At 48.1% G+C, this 27,203-nt stretch overlaps 9 protein-coding genes across 9 annotated transcripts; 5 read left to right on the plus strand and 4 right to left on the minus strand.

The window, feature by feature from the left end:
* Window positions 1-2,022: 2,022 nt before the first annotated feature.
* On the minus strand, window positions 2,023-3,752 carry BKA55DRAFT_501496 (uncharacterized protein; the record flags this gene model as incomplete). The annotated part of the gene is made up of 5 exons (XM_046186837.1): window positions 2,023-2,051; window positions 2,108-2,291; window positions 2,348-2,457; window positions 2,510-3,297; window positions 3,442-3,752. The coding sequence occupies 5 exons, from the start codon at window positions 3,750-3,752 to the stop codon at window positions 2,023-2,025; spliced, it is 1,422 nt and encodes a 473-aa protein (XP_046054503.1).
* A 2,121-nt stretch (window positions 3,753-5,873) lies between these two features.
* On the minus strand, window positions 5,874-7,407 carry BKA55DRAFT_501133 (uncharacterized protein; the record flags this gene model as incomplete). Its single annotated transcript, XM_046186797.1, has 5 exons — window positions 5,874-5,924; window positions 5,987-6,312; window positions 6,377-7,087; window positions 7,171-7,250; window positions 7,361-7,407. The coding sequence occupies 5 exons, from the start codon at window positions 7,405-7,407 to the stop codon at window positions 5,874-5,876; spliced, it is 1,215 nt and encodes a 404-aa protein (XP_046054504.1).
* A 1,916-nt stretch (window positions 7,408-9,323) lies between these two features.
* On the plus strand, window positions 9,324-13,761 carry BKA55DRAFT_500303 (uncharacterized protein; the record flags this gene model as incomplete). Its single annotated transcript, XM_046186743.1, has 9 exons — window positions 9,324-9,494; window positions 9,568-11,718; window positions 11,769-11,922; window positions 11,973-12,305; window positions 12,359-12,441; window positions 12,494-12,628; window positions 12,678-12,910; window positions 12,959-13,428; window positions 13,478-13,761. 9 exons carry the CDS (start codon window positions 9,324-9,326, stop codon window positions 13,759-13,761), a joined length of 4,014 nt encoding a protein of 1,337 aa, XP_046054505.1.
* Window positions 13,762-14,309: 548 nt separating this feature from the next.
* On the minus strand, window positions 14,310-14,653 carry BKA55DRAFT_683971 (uncharacterized protein; the record flags this gene model as incomplete). The annotated part of the gene is made up of 3 exons (XM_046198571.1): window positions 14,310-14,350; window positions 14,418-14,442; window positions 14,540-14,653. The coding sequence occupies 3 exons, from the start codon at window positions 14,651-14,653 to the stop codon at window positions 14,310-14,312; spliced, it is 180 nt and encodes a 59-aa protein (XP_046054506.1).
* A 376-nt stretch (window positions 14,654-15,029) lies between these two features.
* BKA55DRAFT_670635 (ubiquitin-conjugating enzyme/RWD-like protein) lies at window positions 15,030-16,448 on the plus strand (the record flags this gene model as incomplete). Its single annotated transcript, XM_046197954.1, has 3 exons — window positions 15,030-15,423; window positions 15,512-15,809; window positions 15,869-16,448. The coding sequence occupies exons 1-3, from the start codon at window positions 15,375-15,377 to the stop codon at window positions 16,446-16,448; spliced, it is 927 nt and encodes a 308-aa protein (XP_046054507.1). The 5' UTR covers window positions 15,030-15,374.
* A 628-nt stretch (window positions 16,449-17,076) lies between these two features.
* Window positions 17,077-17,574, plus strand: BKA55DRAFT_533496 (uncharacterized protein; the record flags this gene model as incomplete). The annotated part of the gene is made up of 1 exon (XM_046189476.1): window positions 17,077-17,574. One exon carries the CDS (start codon window positions 17,077-17,079, stop codon window positions 17,572-17,574), a length of 498 nt encoding a protein of 165 aa, XP_046054508.1.
* A 1,667-nt stretch (window positions 17,575-19,241) lies between these two features.
* Window positions 19,242-20,350, plus strand: BKA55DRAFT_553030 (uncharacterized protein). Its single transcript, XM_046191492.1, has one exon. The coding sequence runs from the start codon at window positions 19,579-19,581 to the stop codon at window positions 19,864-19,866; it is 288 nt and encodes a 95-aa protein (XP_046054509.1). The 5' UTR covers window positions 19,242-19,578; the 3' UTR covers window positions 19,867-20,350.
* A 3,485-nt stretch (window positions 20,351-23,835) lies between these two features.
* BKA55DRAFT_711054 (uncharacterized protein) lies at window positions 23,836-24,477 on the plus strand (the record flags this gene model as incomplete). The annotated part of the gene is made up of 1 exon (XM_046200797.1): window positions 23,836-24,477. A coding segment is annotated over one exon (642 nt), but the record flags the coding sequence as incomplete, so codon positions are not given.
* An 89-nt stretch (window positions 24,478-24,566) lies between these two features.
* On the minus strand, window positions 24,567-27,029 carry BKA55DRAFT_670638 (uncharacterized protein). The gene is made up of 4 exons (XM_046197955.1): window positions 26,954-27,029; window positions 25,884-26,896; window positions 25,765-25,839; window positions 24,567-25,583 (listed from the first exon to the last, which is right to left on the minus strand). The coding sequence occupies exons 1-4, from the start codon at window positions 26,963-26,965 to the stop codon at window positions 24,824-24,826; spliced, it is 1,860 nt and encodes a 619-aa protein (XP_046054511.1). The 5' UTR covers window positions 26,966-27,029; the 3' UTR covers window positions 24,567-24,823.
* Window positions 27,030-27,203: the final 174 nt, after the last annotated feature.

Genomic DNA, 27,203 nt, shown 5'->3' on the forward strand with positions numbered 1-27,203 from the left:
AGAAAAGGACCCTGAACCTGAAAGGGCGGGAGAAACGAGCTTTGTACACTCTTTCTCTCACTTTCCACACAAGGACACAAAAGGACTCGCCGACAAAAAGAGGTCGAGCAAGATTAAAAGATCGCACAAGGCAAAGGCAAGGCAAAAGGAAAGACCTTGAAGAGTAGGTCAAAAGTTATGGATGCGGTCGGTGATGCCAGCACGCGTTTTGCTCCTGATTGAAAGGGCCGGATGGACACTGCAGCCGCACGGGGCACGTTGGAGGTCGAGGAACAGGGGGGCGGGGCATCCATTGTTAGAGGATTGCAGTACCTAGGGGCTCAGCCATTGGTATTTCCACAGGGCTTCACTACTATCAAAATACCAATCACAATCGTTCTAAATACCTCCAGCTCTACGACGCCCATCCAGCCTTCAGTTCCTGGAAGCTCCTGGCTTCAGAAGAATTAGGGGCTCTCTACCTGGACACTCCCGCGAGCCAATGAGGGGCCGACCCGTCCGCGTCTTCGACCTTGTCTTGTCTTCCTTGGATCTGGGGTGAGAAACAAGCGAACGACAAATGCATGCATTTTCTTAGAGATAGCTCTTGGAATTGAGTCGACACTGTGTCTGTCATGCTCTACCATGTCACGGAATTGGACATGAATATCAGCCCGCGGTGAGGCTGTCACTGAGGACAGATACAAAGGAATTATTGGGGTTAGTTGGAGCTAATGCTCAAAAAATGTTACTTCGCAGGCCCCTTAATTGACATTTGACGATCAAACGTTCCGAGATCGAAATCGCACTGTCTTGATACAACTTCACCGACTGTATATGTAATAACAATCGGGAAAATGTGTGTATATAGGGTCTGTTTAGATACTGCAGAAAATGCTCAGATACTCCTAAGATGGTTAAGGTTTGGAATTGGTGTTTTAAGAAACAAAGATCGCAATGCCATGGTTCAGCAGAGTTGTATACCAATCATCGTGAACCAATTCTCTGACTTCAATAGTCAATAAACGAGCCCAAAGATGAAACCAGCCGGTGACATTGCTTAACAAGGCCCGATCCTCCAAAAAGGAGATGCCAATTCCAAAAATACTGGGGAACTCTTGAACCCTAGTAATCGATTAATATATCCCCACCATAACCCCAGGACTACTGTGAGTCCATCAAGGACAATTACAAAGGATCAGCCAGGTACAATCGTAAAAGCCAGGTAGCTCGGAGGACCTTGTTCGCCGAGTGTATCACAGAATTCGAATTCGAATTCCGAAGGTGCATTATCTTCTACAGGTCCGAACTTCTCGGCAACCGCACGGCTATGCAAATGCAGCTCATACCCCCAACATTTTATTATCAGCAAGCCATTGTTTGACGTCGAACGACTCTGCAGCTTACGCCAACAGTTAACGAACTCTATGCATGCTTATCTCAGCCCTTACGCGGACCTGAAGTTAGTCTTAGAGGTACAAAGGTCAACAAAGTGATGGTCTATGGGTCCTTCGGGATCCCCCTCTCGATTCGCACCGGATTGATCCTATTTTGGTATTCTAAGTTGCGTTGAAGCTCAAATGTTTCTGTTCGTTGAATTCATCCATGCCATAGTACTCCATACAGTGCCACCGACTAGCCCAACCAGTCGGTTTGCGAGCTTTTACCTTGACTTAATCAAGCACCAGCCGCAAAACCCAGCCCCCTTTTGATTTGATCCACGCTCAAGAATGGAGTACGTACCCATATCTGGCGATTCCATCTCTTTTTGCATCATCCATAGCAAAACCTCCTCCAGCCACGATCGTCAGAGGGTTTTGAATTGCATATGCCTTCATTGACCATAGCCAATGCATCAATGCGTCAACCGCGTCCGGGAATCAAGGACCGGATCAAAACGAACGGGCCGCCCCCTTTATTTCCCCCTTCTCTATGCATTCAAAGTCCCGTGCGTTTGTTGGTCGCATCGCCTTTCTTTTTACTATCGTAGTTCAAGGGTAAGGGTTGAACCTCACAACCACCGAGTGGTCCATGCCTCATTTCTTAGTACAGGATACGGGTCATGATGCGAGCTGTGCGCGAACCGTCAGTTTATGGCATTGGGCTTGTCTCACTTGACTCGACTTACCGCTAAGAGCCTCAAGGCTGTCATAGATGTCCTTGATCTGCTCATACTTGATGCTGCTAATATCGGCCATGAGGTAGGCGTTGTCACCTCTGCTGTCGGAAATCTGCTTGTCGACGTTGTGGTCGCCGAGAATCTCGTTGACCTTTCGGAGCACACCAGGAACGTTTCGGTGAATGAAAATGACCTATGGTATCGGGTTAATATTGAGCGCATCAAGTTCGGGTTTCGGTATAGACTTACACGAGCGGTGTCGGGCTCGTCGGAGGTCAGCGAACGGAGCTGGACCTCGGGGATGTTGACACTGCCGAGAGTGATACCCTGGTTAATGTAGCGAACCAGAGCCTCGCTGACTATGTGTGTGTTAGTGATGAGTTCAATGTGATGTTCTAAGTGTGCACTTACCCTCGATACCAATGGCACGCTGGGCCTCCTCGGTGCTACCACCAATGTGAGGGGTCAGGATAAGGTTCCTCAAGCTTCGGAGATCCTCGCCCCAAGCGTTGAGGTCGTTGGTGAAGTAGTCACCGTTGGCAGCGGGCTCAGCGGGGAAGACATCAAGAGCAGCACCAGCAATCTTGCCAGCACGGCTAGCCTTGATGAGAGCAGGAATATCAACGACGCTACCACGGCTGGCGTTGATCAGGTAGGCACCAGTCTTCATCTGCTCGAACTGAGTAGTAGAGATCATCTTGCGTGTCTCGGGAAGATCAGGGACGTGAAGAGTGACAAAGTCAGCCTCTCCGAGAAGCTTCTCAAGAGTAGGAACCTGGTTGGCAGTGCCCAGAGCCATCAGGGTCACAACATCGTAGTAGATGACATTCATACCCATAGCCTCAGCGAGGACGGACAGCTGAGAACCAATGTGACCGTAGCCAACAATACCCAGAGTCTTGCCTCGAATCTCCCAGCACTTGGCGCTGACCTTGTTCCAGGTGCCACGGTGCATCTCGTTGGATCGGTCGCCGAGCTGACGGGCAAGGGTGATGATCTCGGCGATGACAAGCTCAGCGACACTGCGCGAGTTGGCGAAGGGGGAGTTGAAGACAGCGATACCATTCTTGGCGGCGAACTCAAGGTCGACCTGGTTGGTACCGATACAGAAGCAGCCGATGACGAGGAGGTTCTCGGCCTGTCGGAGGACCTTCTCGGTGAGCTTTGTCTTGGAGCGAATACCGATGACTTGGACATCACTGTGATCACCATTTGTTAGCACTCATGGTGGGGTACATGGAGCTCATGGGCGAGGGGCATTTGTGAGGCTGTCGATGGAGGGGCACAGCACAACTTCACAAAAAAAAAGTTGAGGGATGGCGGGGTATTTTTCGCAAACTCACCGAATCTTCTCAATGAGCTGGTCCTCAGGAAGAGAGGTCTTGAGAGCCTCAACCTGGTAGCCCTGGGCCTTCAGGATCTCCTGACCAGTGACATTGACGTTCTCGAGAAGTAGAATCTTGATATCCTTGGTGTTGAAAGGCTTCAAGTTCTTGGGCGCGCCACGGTTAGGGAGGTTGGCGCTCCAGCTGGGAGGAGACTGGAAAGAAGCAAGAGGCGAGGTGGCCACGTTCTTATCCCAGCTGTGGGAGACCTCGCCGCGCTGGGCAGCAGAAGAGAGGTTGCTGGCGATGTTTTGGGGAGCAGGCGTCATGATTAAGTGTGTCGACAGTCGCGGTCGTTGTGGTGTTGTTGGAGAAGGGTGGAGGGGTCGTAAAACAGCGGGGAGTTGGATTCGGAGGGAGGAATTGGAGAGCTAAAGGTCGTTTAAATGCGAACAGAGGAGGTATCAAAGTATTGCCCGCTGTATAAGAATGATTATGGTGTGTTGAGGAATTTAAAATACTAGAAAGAAACTCGGGCGATTAGGAGGGGAGTCAATTGGTTTTATGATGCCACCGAAATCTAAGGTACCTATGAGCTATGATGAGATGACTCCAGTCTAGCCAGTGCTGACAATTCGCGACGGGCCGGATGCAGCACCAGAATTCAGGCAAATAAACGTCTACCGACTTCCGCAAACTGACTCATCCTGGGTATTTGATGCCATCACTGCCGAATCAGAGGGCATCTACAAATAAATAGAGCATTGGTTCCGGGTACCCTTGCGGCTCTTAGTCGCATTTACACTACATGAACGTGGGAGTGGGACATTGCGGACGTGACACCTTTGGCATAGGAAAACTTTTTACGTACGTTTGTCCGCTGTCGGCCACGAAAGAGCTTGCTCAGTTCGTTGGACCATTTATAACAAAGAAAACGAGGTACAAGCCGAATAAACCCTTCGGCGTTTTGGACTACCACGCCGCTAACAATACACTCAGCCCTGGAAAGGACCACTTAAAAAAAATATGCTTTGACAGCGGTTGTTTGGTCACTTTGGCCCTTGACCGAGACCGGAAATGCCACCATGCCGTCACGCAATGGCGTCAATCTCTGCATCTCCCGGCGCCCGGTTGCTAGGGATAGGGATAGGTACAGCAATGCGTTACCGCTTCTAGCAGTCCCGCTGGCGGAGGTGATTCTATTCGGTGTGCGGCGTAGTCGGAGGATATGCAGCCCGGCGCGGGATGCAGCGGAGCTGAGCGGCGGATAGACGGACCTCCGTTTATTGGTTTCATCCATCAACTCAATCATGAGGACCATTCTCTCTTCTAAAGGTGTATCTTGAGTTCAGTCAACGTCCTAATATGTTTCGTCATAATTGGCCTCAGAGGCAATTGAGTTGAGAGTCATCAGATGAAGCACCATTATCCAACCATGTCCTACCCTATATGTATCAGCATATCTTCCATGATATTCCAGTTTGTATCTCTATAAAGCCAGATAACTATCTAATAGATTAGAATAATAATAGTCTTCAATTGCTCGAGAAGCTATATGTTTGGAAGATACACAGTTCAAACTTTGGGAAATTCTGCGGAATACAAGCAATATCATGATACAACACATAAACGATCACTATTGGACATATCATATTCAACACATCCTATGTAAACACCATGACTCGCCGTCCTGTGACGTACATGCATATCCCCGGGTTACAACTGAGACATTGTCGTCGTGGCGTCGGCTCCAAACATGTCTTGCATCCTTGTGGTGGTAATAACGATCTCACCGCATTTCGATACACATGAGTATGCAGCCAACTACGTCAAAACACAGAAACCACTGAATAAACAAGAGTACACAAATATAGTCAATATATTGTTGCAACAACATATAACTTATTGCATTATGGCAAAGAATCATTCTCTATATATTATGCACCTGGTAAACCCTTGCACCCTTCCTTGTAAGAACCATCCCTTCTGTCACTACCTTACATCCATGCCAGGAACGAAAATCAACGTTATTTGCAAAACAAAAATAAACACAAGACAGAAAACCCCTGAAAACGAAGTAAGAGAAAAAGGCTGCAAAAAAGAGGAGGGCAACATAATATCGCGGGGCCGACTTGTGCCCTCTGGCTGTGTGTCTGTCTATCAACGTGGTTTCCAGTCCCAGTTTGCTCGCAAAAACCGTAGGTTTTTTTTTCTTGCAAACGATGCCTATCAAATGACGATGCTACCTTTTTTGTTCTGAAAAACGGCACCGGCTGGATCGCCGACCTGTTTCAACCGCTTCTCATTTCTGTAGCCTTTTTCTTCCCGTCGTTCACCGCCCGCCCTTTTTTCCCGAGTAGGTCGGTGACTTAGATGAAATCCTTAAACCCGATAAAAGCCAATCATGTCATGAGTGAGAATATGCGTTACGTCGCGCTCTATCGCGCCGCTCAGCTCTGTTTGCACTCAGCAGCCTCCTGCTTAGGCTTGCCAGACTCATCCTGCAAACAAGAGTTAGTATAGTCCTAGAAGTGAACAAAGGGTTTGCTGCGAGGCAACGTACGTCGTCGTCAGACTCCTCCTCGTCATCGTTCTCCTCGCTCAGGTCATCCTCGTCCTCATCATCATCGTCGTCGAAATCGGCACCGTCAAGGTCATCGTCGGAGATCTCCTCGAAAGCCAGAGCCTCACCGGTGAACCAGTCAATGGCGCGGGGGATGAGCTTCTCCTTGATGTCCTCACCGAGCTGGTAGTCGAGCTCGAGGCGCTCCTCGATGTCGGACTCGGCATCCTCATCATCGTCATCGGTAGGAGCCTTGGGTGGCGAGAAGAAGTTGAAGAATGACTCGGTAGGAACGGTCTTCTTGACAATTCGGGTCTGCTTTGTGTCTAGAGTTGGGTTAGTCGCCAAATTCAAAGAACAAAGGGGGCATCCCCCAAAATCATTGCTTACTCTTGTTTCGCTGCTTCTTGCTCTCGACACGGACAGTCAAGTCCTTGCCAGGCAACCACTCAATCTTGTCACCCTCAGCGTGGTCGTAGATGAAGTCACCACCGTAGCCACTCTCGTTCTGGTAGTAGTATGTCTTGGTAATGGTGGTGTTCTTGAAGAAATCGTTGGGGGCAAACTCGAAGATGAGACGGAAACCAGGCTTGTCAAGGTACTCCATGCGGATGTCGGTGAGGTGCTTGAGGGCAGCCTCATCACGATCAGTGATCATCTCAGCGAGAGAGATCTGGTTCTTCATGGCGGAGAGCCAGAACTCGGGGATACCGGAAACGTTGTCGGGAACATCGGACTTCTGCTCAGACTTGACAGCATCGTCAGTCTCGAGCTCATCGTCCTCCTCACCGGCCTTGATCTCCTCCTCAGTAGGCTCAGTCTTTCCGTTGATAATGGCGGAACGCTTCTCGTAGAGAGGGGAGAACTTGGCAAAGTACTTCTTCTCGAGCTGGAGAACCTCTTCTTGGAACTCAGCCTCGAGCTTGGAGTGATCCTTCTGGATGCCCTTGAGACCAGCGACACGTCGGCGGACGGGAGCGGGCAGAGACTCGATGTAGCCCGAAGATTGGCCCACGAGGGAGCCGAGGCGACCCTGAATCATCTGGATAAGCTTGGGGTTTTGGGCGAAAACTGAAGCCGCGGCGGCACGGTCCAGATCCTCTACAGCGGGGTTAGACCATGATCCTGATGCCGAGGGGATTGGTTCATGATAAGTCATGAAAAACCAAAAAAGAAATACTCACCCTCCTTGATACTAGCAACGCCCGGCTGTTGAGCGTGGGAAGAGATGGGAGCAGCAGTTGCGGGTGTGTTTTGAGGCGTACTGGTCGAAGGTGGGGTAGTTAGCATCGTAGATCGTGAAGCGGCGGGCAAGCAAAGAAACAAACAATCCAAGGCAGAAGATTGATATTTCAAGGTAAAGAAATAACTTACGGAGCCACGGCGTCCTGAGCGCGCTTTCCACGAATGGGCTCGGCCATTTTGTCTGATATTGAAAGAATTCGAATAGGCGCTTGTGATAGACGTCTTTTGGGGACGAGGTGAGGTTGAGAGGAGAGGGATGAAAGGAAGTTGAGAAAGCAGCGGCCGTTGACGTTTGCTAAATTCTGGTGGGGGGCGATAAGTTGAAAAAAATTTGGGCACTGGGCTTGTACCTACAAAACAGAGCGAGACGGGAGAGAGAGAGAGAGAGGGCGGTAGGTAAGGTAGACTAGTAGTATGGAGGTTGTTCAGGTTCCCCTCTGTCGGTCCAGTCTCCTCTCTCACTTTTTGAACTTGTTGGGCCGCCCACCAAGCACCAAGCTCAACTGGTCGATCGCCTAACTAGAAAAAAAAAAAAAAAAGCACCTGCCCAGCCAGACTGTGTGAGAGGATCCAATGGGTCCTCCTCTGGGCGGGCTCTACCTAATAGCCTTGAGTGTGGAGGCGCTGTGAGAGAGCGGAGAAGTGAGACAACAGAAACCCAAGGGAGCCGGGGAGTGGAGGGGACCTACAGCCACAGTAACACAGTGCATTTCCGAACGGGTTCACACAAGGCCACACAAACACAATATGCATGTACCTTGGACTTACTTTTCTGTGGCGTCACACAGGGATTGGATGCGTGATTCTCTCCGACTCATCCATTCGCAGTACAAGGGAAGCACTCGCCACAATCTAGACGGATTCCAGAACACAACACTCTCAGATCCCTTGCCCATCAGAGTAACCCTTCCCCTTCAGTCACCGGCCCTTCTCTTTCAGTCGCAAAGGTTCTGGAATGGTGGCGCCCCCAATGCTTAAACCAGGAACAACGACGACATATCGACGACATGTTGTCCCTGAAAGAAAGAATGGCTGAATAACTGTTGTGCCTTTGGCTTCTTTTGTTGACCAGATACACCCGGCCTCGCCCGAAAGGGAACACTCGGGTCTGATAGCTCATGGCATGGCTCATACATACATAGCAAGGTACATAATCTCGGGGAACCGCTTCGAGTTATATGTTACATCGAAAGGCATGAATCAAGCGAGGCCAACCCTACAATATCTACTGATAGTTCGCTTGTTGGACACGTAGGTACCCAACCATCAAAAAGCAAAGGGCCACGGATGGATCCGAAAGAGTCCTGACGAAGAACCTACCCCTTTGGCTCGGGTAGAAGGGTTGAAGCACAAGCATATCCAACAACTCAACTCAACTCATCGTATCTGTCATGTCTCTGCATACGCGTGATAGAACGTGGCTCGCACGCACTGTGATGGACCCTGCACGATTGGCTGTAGCTTGGTGAATCTCCGATACCAACAAGTCGAGGGATGCGTCACGAATCGCGCGCGCCCTTGTATCGTGAAGGAGGAGCGGGTTGTTTATGCAGCCTCCTATTCGCCCACCATTTCTTTGTCTGTTGACAATAGAAAAATTAAAAAGCGGTCGTCAAAGTGGTCAAAGAAAGAAGCGGATGGGATTCACAACTAGATGCTATAGGTGGACAGCAACCCCAGACCCAGCCAAATTCTTTGCCGAGGAACCTTGCTCATAAAGCACCACAATCAGGAAACAATTTGACCTGGCCCTTGAGTCAACATGCTAGGTAGCCAATCCTGTAGCTCTCTTCTGAACCCTCTGAACCCAGTAGATAACTGAACTTCATCACTAAATTCCAGAGTTTTTGACGTTATGGCCCAAAGTATCCTGTTCTCAGCCTTGCGTCTTGTATCAGAAACAAACCAATGATGTATGGCGGGGCCAGTTCGGCATATCGGTATGACTCTCCGGGTCAGCCTTGGCCAGGGCACGAGCGCTCAGCCAACGACGTAATCGGGCGCGCGACCTACAACTTATACGCAAAATTCTTATCTCAACTTTGAGGATTTGTTTGTGTATCATGCGAACCAATTCTCCTTAAACGAATTGATGGATGAAGACGCTCCTCTTAGCCCGGAGCCGGGCCAAGATCATGGCCATCGCCGTCATCGCGCATCCAATGCCAATACCAATGGCAACGGTCGCGCTGGGCTCTATCGAATGAGCTCTAATCAGAGCAGATCGAGCATCTTTGAAGATGTTGAGATGGCGCATGAGGAGGTAATTAGCAACTATATACTGGAGCTGTTGTGATTGTATCATCTTGTAAATACTAACAATATGCCCTTATCAGCTTTTCTCTGGTCCTGTTGCCGAAAGTCTTCCCACCAGTGTATCAGCCTTTTCCCATCGACGACCTCGCGCCGATTCGACCGCCAGCTTCGCCTACTACGATGACGATAATGAAGGGTTTCCCGACGACGACGACGCCGAGAGTGTAGCTGTGCAGAGCATTGCTGGCGATTACATACGGCGCAGCGTTTCAGATATCGGAGACTTGGAGTTTGGTGTTGATGGTACCGAGGAATACGACGAATCCCCAGAACGAGACTATCGCATTTCCGAAGACAATTATGCCCTGCGCAGACATTCATCCGCATACTCTCGCCATTCGGTCAACGTCCATCTCTTGCGACGAGACAGTACAGCTACTGCTGGAAGTTTTCGTCGCCACGGACGTGTCAGTCAAAAAGTTTATCTAGAAAACGAAGATCTCACCATCGTCGTCGCCGGTTTCAAGACAAGCAAGATCGGCTCTGCGATCTATATCTCTTTGTGTATCCTTACTTGCGGTCTCGCTTATCTGCTTTTCCGATGGCTTCCCAGGTGGTACGTTGGTCTGCTTGGACAAGCAACCTCGCTTGGAGAGTGCGAATGGGTCGTGATAGAGAACCAATGGGGTGAACTTGTCACCATGGATGTTCGATCTCAGATTTACGGCCGACCTCTATCAACCATCTTTGGCCTACCTGAAAAATTCTACTCCGATGCATTGGACGAGGATGTCGACCCAATTGTTGACGACCTCCGAACACTGGATTACCGTTATATCCGACTGTGCTTTCACCCTCTTAAAGACAAGTTCATGCTCTTCAATGGCTGGAAAGATCCAAACTGGACTGATGTGCGACTGACCCGTGCTGGTCTGGATACCGATGAGAGGGGAGTTCGTGAAGTTGTCTTTGGCAGCAACCTCATCGATATTGCACAGAAGACAACTGGGCAGCTTCTAGTGGACGAAGTTCTACACCCTTTCTACGTTTTTCAGATCGCTAGTCTTGTTCTGTGGTCTATGGATAGCTACTACTATTATGCGGTTGCAATCTTCCTCATGTCGGTTGGTAGTATTGCTGCTACCCTCATTGAGACCCGAGCTACCATGAAGCGTCTCCGTGAGATCTCGCGATTCGAATGCGACGTGCGAGTTCTTCGAAACGGTTTCTGGCGATTCATCAGTTCAAGTGAACTGGTACCTGGAGATGTCTACGAATTGAGCGACCCCAGTTTAACACAGTTCCCCAGTGACAGTCTTTTGCTTACCGGAGACTGCATAGTCAACGAAAGTATGCTGACTGGCGAATCTGTTCCCGTTTCGAAGTTGCCAGCCACCGACGAGACTTTGCGTACAATGGACCTAGGAGCGTCTTCAGTTACCCCTGAGACGGCCAGACACTTCCTGTTTTGTGGTACCAAAATCATCCGCGCCAGAAGGCCTCAGGAAGACCAAGGAGACGACGCTGTTGCGCTCGCCCTCGTTGTCCGGACTGGTTTCAACACTACAAAAGGTGCCCTGGTGCGATCAATGCTGTTCCCCAAGCCTTCTGGTTTCAAGTTCTACCGCGATTCATTCCGGTACATCAGTGTCATGGCTATTGTCGCTGCTATTGGGTTCCTGGCTTCATTGGTCAACTTCATTAGACTTGGAATTGCATGGCATCTCATTATCGTGCGAGCGCTCGATCTTATCACAATTGTTGTACCTCCCGCACTGCCTGCAACTCTGACTATCGGTACCAACTTTGCTCTCAGCCGACTGAAGAAGAAGCAGATCTTCTGTATCAGCCCTCAGCGAGTGAATGTTGGTGGAAAAATTGATATCATGTGTTTTGATAAAACAGGAACCCTGACGGAAGAAGGACTAGATGTTTTGGGTGTTCGAGTTGTTGATCGTGACTCAAAGAAATTCAGCGAGATTGTGACTGAGCCTCAGATGCTCTTGGCTGAAGCAACACGACAGAACGCCCAGGATACCTACCGCGCCGCATTGCACACTATGGCTACCTGTCACTCTTTACGGTCTGTTGATGATGAGCTCGTGGGAGATCCACTGGATCTCAAGATGTTTGAGTTCACACGCTGGACATACGAAGAAGGAAAGCAGAATGCTTCTGAAGAAGATGAGGAGCAAGGTGGACTGGCACCCTCTATTGCACGACCACCTAACGTATGGCCCCTGCGCTGACCGTGGGAAACTGACTACTGACAATTTTATAGGGCAACATCGAGCTTGGAGTACAGAAGTCTTTTGAATTCGTTTCCAATCTGCGGCGCGCCAGTGTCATTGTTCGACAATTCGGCCAAAAAAGTGGTGACATCTTTGTGAAGGGTGCCCCTGAGTCGATGAAAGAGATCTGTCGTCCTGAAAGCTGTAGGTTTCCTGACGGCATTGAGATGTTCAAGCTGGCTAACCTCCCACAGTCCCTGATGATTACGACGAGCTTCTGTCTTGGTATACTCACAAAGGTTATCGTGTTATCGGTGTTGCTAGCCGCCATCTCAAGAAGCTTAGCTGGGTCAAGGCTCAGAAGATGACTCGAACCGAAGTTGAGAGTGATCTCGACTTTGTTGGTTTCATTGTTTTCGAGAACAAGCTTAAGCCCACGACTGCTGCAGTTCTGGAGGAGCTTCTGGCGTCCAACATTGGTGCAGTCATGGTAACCGGTGACAACATCTTGACGGCCATTAGCGTGGCCCGAGAATGTGGTCTCATGGATCGAAAGGCTCATTGTTTCGTACCGCGCTTCATTGAGGGTATGTTTCATATTTGAAAGAAGTTGTGGAAAGTATGCTAACTTGACCACCAGGTGATTTCCGTGATGCAGAAGCCAAGATTCAGTGGGAGAGCATTGACAACAACTTGTATCACTTGAACGAAAAGACCTTGCTTGTAAGTTTTTATTGCATACGCGACCAAAGTTGATCAAGACTAACACCAACAGCCTCTACCCCCTCCTCCGGAGGCAGATGCTTCGCTGCCTTTTGAGATTACCAGCCTTCGTAACTATACTTTAGCTGTCAGCGGTGATGTTTTCCGATGGATGGTTGACTTTGCGTCGCCACAAGCACTTCAACGGGTCAGTTCTCATTCTTCTTCGACTGTTGCCCTCGCTAATCACCCTGTAGATGCTCATCAATGGTAAAGTATTTGCCAGAATGTCTCCTGATGAGAAGCATGAGTTGGTCGAGAAACTGCAGAGCATTGATTACACGTGTGGTTTCTGTGGTGACGGAGCAAACGACTGCGGTGCTTTGAAGGCCGCAGATGTTGGCATCTCTTTGTCTGAGGCAGAAGCCTCCGTGGCAGCTCCTTTCACTTCTCGGGTGTTTGACATCCGCTGTGTCTTGGAAGTTATCAAGTAAGTTAAGAGAAACAACTCGGTTGAAAAAGTCTAACCATCTCTTAGGGAGGGCCGGGCCGCTTTGGTGACTAGCTTCAGTTGTTTCAAGTACATGAGTTTGTACTCGGCAATTCAGTTCACATCAGTCACGTTCCTTTATGCCAGGGCTTCCAATTTGGGAGACTTCCAGTTCCTCTTTATCGATCTTGCTCTTATTCTTCCGATCGCTATCTTCATGGGATGGGCAGGACCTGCTCCAAGACTTTGCCGCAAGCGACCTACCGCGGACTTGGTCTCACGCAAGGTGCTCACGCCTTTGTTAGGATTCATGCTTATTTGCATCTTTTTCCAGGCTGTGACGTATGTTACAGTCAAGGAGCAGCCATGGTATATTCCTCCCGTGGTGCATAAGGATGAGCCTAGCATTGAGAACTCGCAAAACACGGCACTCTTCCTGTTTTCATGCTTTGAGTATATCCTTTCAGGAGTTATTCTCAATGCTGGACGTCCATTCCGACAACGGACCACACAGAACTGTAAGTCTCCTCACTCACCACTCAATAGCCAGAGCTGACTATGTGATAGGGCCGTTTGCCATAACCATCTCCATCGCCCTCTTGATAACTGTCTACATGATCCTGACTCCTGCTCAGTGGGTCGTGGATCTGATGCAGCTGACAGATATGAGCTGGGACTATGAACTGTTCCTAATTGGGCTGGGTGCCGCATACTTTATCGTGGCCTGGGCTTTTGAGCACTTCCTTGCCCTGAGACTGGCTCGATTGATAGGCACAGTCAAGCAGTCAGTGACTGGAAAGACCAAGAAGCGCAAAGAGTATAAGGTGATTGCTGAAGCATCGCGGATTTAAGCTGGAGTAAAAAAGCAATTTGCGTAGGTATTGGATGAAAGATGGTTTGATGTTTCTGAGCGTTGATTGGAGTCGTTGATAGAGTACACAGACTGCGAAGAAGGTATGAAGTTGTTAGTCTCATCAGAGATCAAAAATACAAGAGGTTTGGTTGAATAAAAGACCAATGCCTTAATTTGTATAAACATGTTTGCTGAATCAATTCTCAGCTGTGAATAAGAAGGATCTGGAGGTTCAATGACGCAAATTGAATGGCTATGCGCCAACGGGGGCAATTGTTCCTTAAAACACTAGAACTTGAGTAAACCTGGGTTCTCGATTTTCCCATAATTAGAGCATAGGAATTGGTGATAGGGAATGTGACATATTGGTACTCGGAATATCATGCGCATCACGTTGGAACTGTCGTTTGATCTTTTCCTTCAATTCAAGAGCCTTTTCTGCTCTATATACACCGCATTGACCCGTCTTGTTCTCTAATATCGACACCCAATGCCTTCTCTGTTGTAATTGCCGCAGGAATGGAAGTAATCGTATATGGTAATCGTTTAATGGTCCCAAGGGTGCTTGAGGCCGAGGAGAACGGCACCTGAAGTGTGTTAGCCATTGATCTCGAGACAAACTCCTCGCAAGACACCGAATGCGTAAGAACATACCGTCCTTCTTTGCCCGGTACATAAGCTGTTATTTCATTAGCAATCCATTCGTCTAAACGTGATAACCTCGCTTCGATGCTCTGATGCGTCGTTCAAAAGCGTAAGGTTCTGGGATGACTCACGAAGAACCACATGCCAGCACCTAGAGCTGTCGCGGTAAATCGATAGATACGGGGAACGTGAGCCACCGGGGGCTTAGGAGGGCCGTTGAAGCTGTGGTGACCGTGACCAGCCATGATGAAGTTGGATCTGATAGTCGCTCGTTTCGGGGTTTCGGACTGCAAAGATCGGAGGCGTTAGTGGGAATTGAACTTGGTCGAGGTAATGAGACGAGTGATGTAGCGCGATTGACGTACGTAGAGACCGAATTGGGAGCCGTGGACGAGGCGACGAGGATAGTGATGATACGGCAATGGTCAGTCTTGATGGAGTCGTTGAACCGGGCCAATTCGGTGATGGCCCTGCTTAGGTAAGGGGAGCTCATGATTGGGTGGACTCGTTATGCGGTGTCTTACGGTTTAGTGCATGCGCATGCTAATAGTGGATAGAGCGCTGTATAAGAGCACGTCTTGCGTGCATCATCATGAGTGGGGTTCCGCCCACTCTAGTTCCGGCAATCATAGCGACGAGGCAAGCAGCGCAACCCATAAGATACCACCTTGCGTTTAACAAGAGCTTCGTTGGCTAAGGTACTTAGACTAAGGTGACTTGCATTTTGTCTGCCTGGATCTTTGTTACTCGAATCTCTATCGTTTCCTTTCAAGCTGAAACCCCGTGTTATTTACTTCCGCGTTGTCCTTCGCAAGCTCGATAGCTAGCTTCCTTGAACTAGCTCCCCACGTTCGCCAAGCAATGACCGTCTAGAACCATCATCTAAAGACCGTATATATATCTTTTGAGGGAACCTCCATTTCTGTGACACAAGACTTGCAAACGAACGTCGCAAGCAACCTCGCCATGGCGACTCCGAAGTTCAGCTCGAAATCGCCTACGATTAGACGTATACGTAAGTGGCCAGCTCTAACACATACGAAACATTTGAATAGAGCATCGTCACTTCGAATTATCGATCCCATAGCTAACTCGAGCTCTAGTTCGTGAAGCAGCCGAAATCTCCAACTCCCCTTCTGCCGATTACACAGCCGAGCCCCTCGAATCCGACCTGTTCGAGTGGCACTTCACACTCAAGGGACCACCCAACTCAGTCTACAGCAACGGCATCTACCATGGTCGCATAGTTCTTCCACCCACATACCCTCTTCGACCGCCTTCTTTCCGCTTCATGACACCAAGTGGTCGATTCGAAGCTAATCGTGAGATCTGTTTGAGTATCAGTGGCCATCATGAGGAGACGTGGCAACCTGCATGGGGAGTACGGACAGCTCTTGTAGCGTACGTTTTCCTGCCCGTTCTTGAAGGCATTGCATTAGCTGACATTTCTTGTTGTGTAGGCTCCGAAGTTTTATGGAGACTGATGCTCGTGGCCAACTAGGTGGTCTTGAAACCACCGACGCAGTGCGCCAACGCCTCGCCAACGAGTCACCGGCATTCAAATGCGCAACATGCGGGAAGACAAACGGCGAGATTATCAAGGAATGCGAAGAGCGAGCAAAGGAAGCATCTTCAAGTGCACAGGAAGTTGAGATCCCTAAAGAGTTGAACATGGGATGGCGCGATGAGATGGGAGCAAAGAAAGAGGGCGAGAACACGCCCGAGCAGACAAACGACGACGCCGAGACAGCTCAACTTGCAGAGGGATTTGTTCAGACCGCACCAGATGGTGTTACAGCTGCCAACGATTCTTCGGCCCCTCAACCACCGGCGGAGAACCGAAACCACACTCCGACCCGAACTATCCCCCTCCCTGTCCCGGCGGCTCAAGGACTTGTACCACAGGCTGCGGCTGCGGCACAAGCACAGCAAGCTCGAAGAGCAACGGACGACGGTGTTCCTCTGTGGCTTGATCGAACTATCGTTGTTTTAGTGGTGCTTTTGGTGGCTCTCGTTCTCAAGATCATTTTTGCTGTGTGATGACTTTATTTAGGGTTTCAAATGTTATTGTCGGCATGGCTGGCGTATGGTGTTTTCACATGGATCAGTCAGTTAAGGGGCGAATTAGATATCCGGTCAATTCGAGTCTGGTTTGATTACTGTCTTGAACGTGAGGTAGAAGTCATAGTATACTATATTACTCGACCATCTGAACCTAGTGAACCAACATCTTTGATCCGCTCGATTGGGAAGAGAAGAAGACTTGGATGGGGAACTCCAGTCTTTTCGATCTGAGGAAGACAGACGACCACATTGGAATTTGATCACTTAGATAGGGGCTCTGCTGTGAATCTGAGAAGGTTCAGCATTCACGACAGGCCAGGCGCACCTGAAGGTTAATGTTGCCACGCCCCAATAACAAAAGCACGAAAGCTTTTGCATTGGGTGCCCATGTGCGTAGCTTAAACCTTGTTTCAGCAAAAATATAAAAGGCACCAGATAACCATTCCTAAAGTCAAACATACAGATCTACTATTTTCTACGGTAAACTCCCATCATCTCTGCCACCTTTGACCACTGGCAATAACCGCTTCCCTAGAAAACCTAGGTACCTACCGCACACATACATCACCGCAGGTCTGATCTGGTATCTGGCAAGGTCACTGTCATGATTGAGCCTGAAACCTCCACCCCCGGCGACGCCCTCAGCCCTTGGAAGCTGGAGATGGCCACTCGCGGGTATTACATCCAGTCCAAGATTTTACACATCCCCGATCGATTCGGCTTCCTTTCTCCTGGCCCACCTTCGCTCCAGGTATTCGATGTCGACGGAGTCATCGCGCTGTTGGTGTATTTATCTATCATGTGCGCCATTGAAGCTCTGGTCCTTATTCATTCATGGCTGTATGAATACTTTAGGTGGTTTATCGTCTACTTATTCTTGTGGACAAACTGTGAACTCATTGTGGGTATGTGGATCATAACATGTATCGGCCATTACTTCAAGCGTGGCCACGGCGAGGGCTCCCGCACTGCGAGCATTGTGGTCGAAGAAAAAGCCCGAGGCAGTGATGCAGTGATTGGTCGACGAGGTTCGTCACTTGGATTTGGAATTCAGCTCAGAAGTCATGGAGAGAGTGGTTTGGACAAAGACAAGGACGATTAAAGCCAGCTGGTAACGCCGAAGGCTCTTGCAACACACACTATCTCCCTCAGTAACTTCCTCTCCATGCCATCGCAGCAAGGCCATGAACACAGTGAGAAAAAGAAGAAAGCCCCCAGGCGCGAACAAAGTCCTTGTCGACCAAGCCCTCAGATGTCAATCAACCCCTCAAGTTAAAATGTCAATCAAGCCCCCAGATGTGAACCAAGCCCCGTCAAGTTCAAGTGTCAAGCAAGACCCCAGGTACGAACAAGAAAAGAACCACAGTTATGGAGAGGAAACCGTTACAGTCCCTTACCCCTCTCTGCCCTCCAGTCCAGTGACTGTGGAGCAAAATAGTACCCATCGCCAAAGATACACCAACAGACCTGAACTCGTTGCAAACAGACTGACTTGTCTTTGGCCGGACTTCTGCGCAGCAGGCTGAAGCCCAGCCCAGCCTGCCCCTAAGGCCATTACAGCCCTCGAGGAACGCCTTCCGTCACCCTCACCCGTGACGGTCGAACGATCTTTCATTAAGAATGAAACCACATCTCGAGCTCAAGAGCGAAAAGGGCGCCCGCAACTGCTTTGATGCCGAGCACCAAGAGCGACCACTAGTAGGCTTTGGAGAACCGGACTATCAGTTAAGTCAGTCATGTCAAAAGGATGGATAGCAGGCCGTGATAAGAGAGGAGAGACTGTGAAACAGCATGAGAAATACTCACCAGTGACGACCGACCACCCACCCAGCTTTCGGACACCAAGGGCGATCAGATGCAGGCAGAATTGCACCAGCAGCGTGACTGCGATTTGAGTAACAAATTGGTTCAAGGTCATGTTGGTAACACACAGTTCTTGAAGAATGCTAATCGAGTTGAAGAAGAAGAAGAAAAAATAACGGCGCGGGAGGGTGAAGGCGAAATTTATATGAGTCTCATTCCTTTTCCAAAAGGAAGGACCGTCAAATGACAACTGCAGTGGTCAAGGAAAGGAAGGAAGCAGAACCTTTCGACCGCTCAAGGTTTAGGCAACGGCTTTCCCACTTACAGGGAGATGGAAGGAGATTTGAGACGGCAGGAACGCAGGGCTCATGACTCGACGCCTTAGGATCCCCGATGCCTGACGCTGGTGGTGCATACCTCAGGTAGATGAATAGCGACAGGCTGTTCAGAAGATCGAAGACACGAAAGGCATGCAGTGAACAGCGATATTCACCAAAATAAATAGATGCGCAGGTATCAATACATTACGTGGTGTATTGTTAAATTAAACTGTGAACCTGTCTGGAGGTCAAAATTCTGACGAGAAGATGGAAAAGTCGGGCTGGCATAAGATGGAAGATTAAGACAAATTTGACGGAATATTAATAAACTACCAAAGAGCAAGACTGATAACTAAATCTATACGACTCTGCGAAAATGATGTGTGAGAATAATTATCACAGTTGATCTGATCGATGGCGTAGTTGTGGTTTACACAGGAGCCCCGAGGACATGCTGTAATTTGTTCCGAGGTAGATGTCATAGGTCAGCTTGCAGCCATTACCTGTACATACGACCAAAGGTAGTGGAAAATACGGGATCCCGTCCGCTCTCCCATAGTCAAGCCACTAACCGGCGGATTAGTAGTTGGGTCGGTGACGACCAGCGAATCCCCGCTGTTGTATGTTTTTGCCATTTGCGGCAACTATCACGTCCCTCTTGCACTTCTTTTTGAACCACAAGGCAAATGCTAGTCTATCTTTAGAAGAGGTTACGATAATCTCATCCTAACCTCATAATGAATTCTTCCTAAGTTTATGCTAAATTATCTTAAGTTTAGAATCTCTAGTCTAACTGAATTATCCTCGAGTCTCTCATCTGATAACCTTCAAGCCAGTATCAAGTCACAACTCAGAACAAAAGGAAACCAACTTCAGACAAAAACACAAAATTCCAGCGAAGCAAATTCACAATCTTGCTTCCTCAGGCTAGGTCTGTCAGGGAATGTTTCTGTGTAATCTTGTACTTGGCGGTCTCTCTTTATATGCTTGGACATGCCTGGCTGATCGTTGCGTTTTTCGTCGCATCCTTGGAAAGGGCATTCGCATTTGATGTCGTCGCGTATATTCTTTTGACGTGTGTCACCCGCTTGTCTGTCGGTCGTGTATTGCTTGTTTCATCCGTCTTTCGGGCACTCGAGCTCCGTCCCGCTTTGGTGAGAACTGGTAGAGTGAACGGTATGTCTCGTACTATTATATGTCTTGGTGTACCTGAGCTCCGGGCAAGACCGCATTGCCACTTGGCCAAGTGCATTAGTATGTGCCCTGTTTGACTCTGTTGAATGATCTTGATTGATGGAGTCGTAATACTCTCGGCCTGGAAGGACTGGCCCTCTTCGCTGGTCCTGGAATGCTCTATTCATCCTCCGCGGTATCCTACTTGGACAGGTATGTTCCTCTGGCCTGTCTTCCAGTCTTAAACATTGCTAGGATTCTCTTTTCCAGACGTGCTCGCACACTTATATTGTGGTCCGTAAGAGAAGTTGGATCCAAAGTTCTGAATCAGAGGAATACGAATTACATCCTGTGAGGGTATGTTTTGGCAGCATCCACTGGCTAGAACCTTCTAAGAAGCTAAAGGTCGAAATGATGACGGTTCGATATAAGCACAATAGTGTCAGGCGAGATGCCGCTTTGTTGAAGTTGACGGTTGACGGCAAATTTCATGTACATCCAGTTTCTGTAGTTATTGACAGGAAGCCCCTAATTGTCGATATTAGGTAGGGTGTTGTAATATATAGACATGGAAAAACCTACCTTGCTGAAAGATAATGTCTTGTCTTTCGTGTGTCGGGTATGATGAAGTTCAGCCGTGTTGCCGATGATGGTTCGGTTGCTGATGGCCCTTTTTCCCTGAAATCCTTGGAGATGTTCTGATGATGGTATGTCCATCTATACAGCAGAGCCCTGTAACTCTGTACTCAATCTCAATCTCAATCTCAACTGGAAAGGGACAAGTTTTGACCGTTGATACTCCTTCGGGCTCGTGTATATCTTCCATAATGGCTTCGCTGCTCTCGAGCGGCGGCTTCAAACATGCTTCTGTGGTTCTACGCGATAATGATTATGAATATGTAGTTGCCAAAAGTCAGCTTGATCGATCATCTGGAAAGTATGCACTCACCGTGTCGTGGGTATGTCATTTATGGGCCCTATAAATCCAGGGGGTATGTTCCATCATGAGAAGAGTTGATATGATTCCAAGTAGACCGGTGCCAAGTCCGCGGCCATGCTGTGTTTCTAATCTTCTTCTAAAAGCTACTCCCAAATTCAGGACTGCCCTGCTGGAGGTGGAACACGGATATGCTCGCGGTCCTACCGTGGTAATCAGGTTGTATACAGCTGTCTCCCCATCGTCTGTAACCATTGGGCCTTTACTTTTGGCCTTATCTGAACCTTGTGCATATATATATAAAGTCGAGTGAGTAGTTGTAGATAAAGGGTTGAACTGAGATGGAGAAAAGAATAAAACAGAAGTGCGGGAAAGCCGTGGTCAAGTCTGGCACCGATCCCAATCAGTATAGCCATATCTGTAAGTGATGAGGAAGAACTGTAATAACTTGCCTTCACCAATGTAGTACAATGAATTGATGATTGTTGCAGACAGTCAGTGCCTTGGCCATGAATTATTACTACAGATCCACTAGGGTACAGTCCAAGTCTTCACCCACCCCTATTTGAGAAGCTCTGTGTTAACATCAACTCCTGTCAAAATTGTCACTTTCTGTAAATGGCTCTTTGTTTGTATTGCGTGTCAAACACCCCGAGATGCCTGATAAATCAACATTAGCAAGCGAAAAGAGCCTGAAATCTATCAGTATCAAAGAATGTGATTTCATTCCATTCTCGAAGGCTAATAGGAGTCAGTAAAGAGTTTCCTTGACGCACGAGCAAATCGAACGCAACGCAGGAGGTTGCCAGGTTGTCACAGCAGTTAGAGTACCCTCGACGTTTTCTGTACATAAGGCAGCCATGATTTCTCATCTCTTTGTGAGTTCCCATTCTTTCTCATTGATATTTGGATCTTAGGGTCTCCTTGCCAACTCTTACTCTGTTCTGTTCTGTACTATAGACATATAAACAGCTCGCCGACCCGACTATCTACACCACAAGCCACGAGCATCGCACACATACGACAAGCTCTACTTAACTCGCAATGAAGGACAAAATATGCACCTGAGACGTAATTATCCCATCGATTATTTGGACACTGACACCTGCAAAGATATTTTTGTCGCTATACCCAAATGCATAATGCGACCAGACAGTTGCCTCCGAAGAAGAGGTATTTGAACACAAGATCAAAGATAATCCAGAAGATATATCCGAAATAAGAATGATCGATCTGTCAAAAGCCGATGGCGAACATTTACGAAGAACTTTTCGTTGCCGCTACTGGAAAACAGTGGACGACCAAACCAGATTTTGCACGAGTTCGACAACAGATCCGAGAGGTTGAAGATAGGCAGCGACCTGGTAGCGACTGTGTGGTTCCAGATAGCGACTCTCCAATTGTCGGCAACAAGATCATGGAAATTTGGCTTGATCGAACTAACACTCTGGTCAAACATCCCGGTGGCAGCAACGATGCTTCAACTATTAGCGAAGCCAGCTAATGGAAGAAGACTCCAAGGAAATTCAAGAGAAAATAGTTTAGTGTAAATACTCAACAAAAACAAAAGTCTTGACCGACTCATTGTTGATGACATCGCCAACAGGACCAAGGCTTCAGATACAACGCCCGAGTCACTCATCCTAGTGTGGTACTACATCCGTTCGGTCTACAACTACTTAGGAATTTTCTCACAGCCAAAAGTCACGATAGTCTACTTCCTGAAGATGAGAATTTTGTCGCTCAGACTCAACCTCCCTGCGATTCCGAAGGCAAAAAGGCGGTTTCCGCTGAGACTTAAGACCCTGCTCACTCAGATGTTCCCGCAAAGCAAACTAGCAGGTAGAAACCACCAGAGTCTTCATGACGTCCAGCAGGCAAGACTGATCTGCATGGTGTTGATAAACCTTTGCCGTTCCCCTGAGAAAAGAAGCATGATTTGGGACCCAAAGAAGTTAGAGGACCCCGAGAACCATCATGTTCTCGAATAGTATCAGCATATCAAATCGAGAGACAATTAGCGATGCAACTACGTAGTCAGAAACAGCAGAGCCAGGCACGTCCTCCAAGGGTTTCAATAATGGTTGCCAATATCAGCCCCTGGAAGATCTGAGAAAGAAGCAAAGGGTCGGCCCGGTCTTTGACTCAAAGTCTGCAGAGTCTGTGATATTCCAAACGAGAAAAGCTATCTCCAGATGAGGAAGTGCAATTAGAAATGTCTATGTGGTGGTTGGGTTTCTATAGCTGCCACCGGGTCTTACCAACTCTACATTGAACTCTCTTGATATGGCCATGGCGGGCGGAAAAAAGCATTTGCAACTCTGCAATCCAACTTCAAATGCCTAATTCTTGTGAGCTTCTTGCATCTCCACTATGGAATGACTGTTTCTTATGTGATTCTCCCAAGGAGATAGTGGTATTGTGAATGACAAAGAACCATTCACTCAAGATTGTGTTTTCCTTCTTCTGGATGCTTCTGATGGCAGTGAAATAACCTATTAGTCTTGCAGGTATTTTTTAAACAGCTAACCATTTATACTCATGTGATTCAAATTAATGATCCGTAAATGTGCGTGCCTCACCAGTTGATATAATTTCTCCTGAATGGAGTTCTTACCGACCTAAAAACCTCGATCTGGGACTATGCCATCTTGACAGACAGATATTCAATTTGACCTCCCTTATGATTACAGCGTAGTAAGGCCGCCACACAGCTGTCAGTGATTCTACCACATATTTCCTACAGTAAGCTGGACAGAAGCAGTAGCAAATGTATATGTAGCAGTGACAGCAGCTGCCAGCCGGAGCCACCTACCTACCTATCTACCTGCTGCTTCCATTCCCAAGCGAAAGTTTTGGGTACCCACTCGTTCGATGTGACAAGTCTTTCTCACGTTTAAGCCTGGCCAAGAAGCATGCGGAAGTTGACCATGAGGGGAAAGAGAAAGAAGAGTTCCCTTGCCCAGGAGCAGTGGAATACAAATGCGAAAAGAAATTCACACTCAAGTCTAATGCAACGAAACCTTATCGAAGTACCCACATTCGCCCGGAGTATGAGTGCGAACATTGCGACCTAAAGACCACCTCTATAGAGTACATGAGAAAGCACATAAAACGACACACCCACAAATTCGCTTGTCCACGTATCTCCTGCCAACGCCGATTCAAAACCAGTGATGAGGCGTTGCGTCACGCTGAAGACCCCTCGCATGCCCCAGGGCCCAAATACTATGCATGTCCTTCTCCCAACTGTCACATGACTGCGGTAGGGAGAGGTATGTCTAGGCCGGAGTTAAAGGAGCACTGGAAGGTCCATGTTAGAAGAGGGCACGTTTCATCAAAAGCAAAGCTTGAGTATAACCCTATGGAAGCAATAGTAGTCCGCAGGTTGTCCTTGTATGACCGAATTCACCAATACGCCGGAGAGTCTCTCTTGAACATGGACGATGAAGACACCAATATTTCGGGTATAGAGGAGCTGTATCTGGATGAAGATCTAGAGACCCAAGATTTGGATCTTACGAACGAAGCCGATCTCAAGTCTTTAGAGATCGACAACGAAAAGCTTTTCACGGAAGGCCATCGTTCCATTGTCATGTCGCAAAATGCAGAATATATTTGGCATGCATGTTTGGCCACGTTTCTGATCTCTACAAAGGGGACATGCGTTCTTGTGCTCTTGGTAGACATCACCACTCGGATATGTCTTATGGGGTTTAATAGGAATATCCTGCCTCACTGGATCAAGGACAGAAGGATACGAGCTTGTTAAAAAGTGATCAGGGAAATTTATGTATTGTATAGAGTATATGTAAGATCATTGCCAAACCCGGCACCCTAGAAAACTAGGCATATCAATTTGTCTGAAATAATGAAGAGCTGTCCCTAAGACGTAAACAATCAACAAAACTCCCCTGTAATACACTCTCCTGGTTCACGAAGTCTTTGATGTGCTGTGCTTCTCTTTTCTAAGTTAGAATTTGGCTCTATAGCTTCCCCAAGAGCGTAAAATGCAACTCCATTCGTGCAAATACTTATATTAGATAATTGGATACCTCTTGCGTAGTTCTGGGACAGCCAGGCACATATGTCTTGTCTGCTGGCAATCGGGTAATGCTTCATGGTTTGTACCAATGAGTTTGTGCCCTGGGTGAAAGATCGGGAAAATAACCTCCAAGCGCAAAGGAAACTGCTTGCCAGAACTGATTTTTGGATAAGTTTTGCCGGAAAGTCTGACATAGCGGAATACAATGCTCATCATCAGGCAAGATTCCACTATAGCCACCCGCCTCCAAATAGTTGCGGAATATATGCAGGTCAAACGGATTTGTGGCCCAAGCAATAAACAGGGTGTCTGAATTGGTGCCAATTTCTTTCAATCTTTGTGCAACTTGGTGAACATTGAGTCTGTCTAAATTCCGTTTGGGGTTGTAGATATTCTTGGCCTGCATTTTGCTTATTTGCGCAATTCTCCGGCTTTCAGACTCGTGTGAGAGTCCACTGGAATGGTGTAAGAGTGTATTAAGTCGAGTTTTTCCAGACAAATATTCGATGATTGCGACTTCCCATGGTTGACGCGTGGCCAGAGAAAATTCCGTGTCGACGATAAGCAGGCTGCAGGGAGGCATGTTCCCTTCTTCGATGTCTTTGATACGCTCTAGGATTCTCTGGAACTCTGGTGGGCAAGTCCACTCCTTTTCGGCGGCATCAGCAAAGAGATCTCGCAAGACCTTCAGATCGACATTCTCAAGAGAATTCTCCGATTTTGCTTGCCCTTGCTCTAAGAAGGCCCGGGCCCTCTTCATAGTGAAGCATGAGACGCACACGTGGTTCAAAGTAATCGTTCGCGTGCCATTCTCTGGTTGTCCTAGCCTCAGTCTGGCAGTGTCAAGGTCAATGACTACTCTGCCCGGACATGGCTCAAGAACAAAATCTCCGGTGGCAAGACCAGGACCGCAGCAGATACGTCCTCTACCGTGTAAATTGATGCGTTGGTCCTTATGGTTTTCTATCGACACCAATGGTTAGCGGTTTCCTTCTGCTGGAGTGCATAACATACCCCAATATTCGGCATTTTGCTCCAGGATGTAGGAACGATGCTTTTACTCTAGTTTGGACTTGGTTAACCATCGTCCTACCACAGTTACAGTACAGTTAGGAACTGGGCATGTGTATAACCTGCCGCCAAAGTCGTGGTCTGTCCCTGAACTATGCTCGATCGCCATCTCGCAAGTCTCGAAACGTCGGTTACAGTGTAGACGAGAACAAACAAACTTGTGAGTATGTTTCAACTCATGCAGTCTTCTGGCTTCGTTTGACCAAAAAGTCTCATTGCACGTCGGGCATATAGGCCCATAGCCGAGGTCGATATGCCGTTTCTGGTAATGGGCCTGCGCTTCGTGTTCGCTCTTGAACATGATTGAACAATCTTCAGCTCTGCAGGCATGGTACTCAACAGGCGGACTCTTATGATCTTTAGTATGCTTTTCCCAGCTTAGCAGGTCAGGAAAGCTTTCAAGACATCCCTCGACTTGGCCATCTCGAGAATCGGATTCTTTGTTACAGTAACTGAAAGGGCACTTCAATTTAACGCTTTTGGCCGGTTTCCCCGATGTCTGTGGTACGTTCGCCTTTCCCCGACGCCGCTTCGAAGGTTGTGGTTTGGGCGCGTCTTGCCAATTTGGATGTTTAGCCTTCATATGGCCACGCAGCCCATTGTCACTCTTGTACTCCTTTTCGCATTCCTTGACCGGGGGGTACCATTTCTTGCCCTTGTGGTCAGAAGCTATGTGGTTGTTGAGACCGCCTGGATTTGCAAAGGTCTTCGAACAATTCTCCCATGTGCACCGATATGCGGCAACGCGATGCTTATTTTGCACATGCTGTAGAAGCCCGTCCTTTGTATAACAATTGATTTTACACTTGCTGGAAATTGGGCATTGAATAGGCTCGGTCTCGTTTTGGTGGGCTAGCTCAAGGTGTTCTGTGGTTGCTTTTTGCGTAGAGAAAGTCTCCTGGCAACCAGATCTGCCAAAGTCCTTTCCATAGAGACAGATGTACCGGCCATTTTCGTTCAAGAGAATAGGCCGAGCATTATGGTCTAGGATCAAATGTATTGCCGCCTCCTCATGGGACTGAAATGTTTTTTGACATAGGCGTGTGATGTGACTTGCATATGGACACTTGATGGGCTACGCAACAGTCAGTGGTCAGTAGATAATTTCGCCAATCTGAACAAGATCACATACTGCAGTGTCCATATTGTTTCCCAAGGGCACCGTAAATGATCTGGAAGTCCGCTGCTGAATATGTTGGTGATTCTGGTAAGGTGTTGAGGATTATTGTGATAACACGACAAGAGAGTCTGAATTGATAGAAGAAGAAGAGGGTAGAGGAAAGAATGGAAGAAAAGTAACAAGTAGAATTTGACAGCTGCTCTGGAGTGTGCGAGAGTGTGAAGGGCATGTGATTCATAGTGAATGGGAGGCACTGGCGAGC

Source organism: Fusarium redolens, assembly GCF_020744475.1.
Source record: "Fusarium redolens strain MPI-CAGE-AT-0023 chromosome Unknown BKA55scaffold_2, whole genome shotgun sequence".
Lineage (NCBI taxonomy): Eukaryota > Fungi > Ascomycota > Sordariomycetes > Hypocreales > Nectriaceae > Fusarium > Fusarium redolens.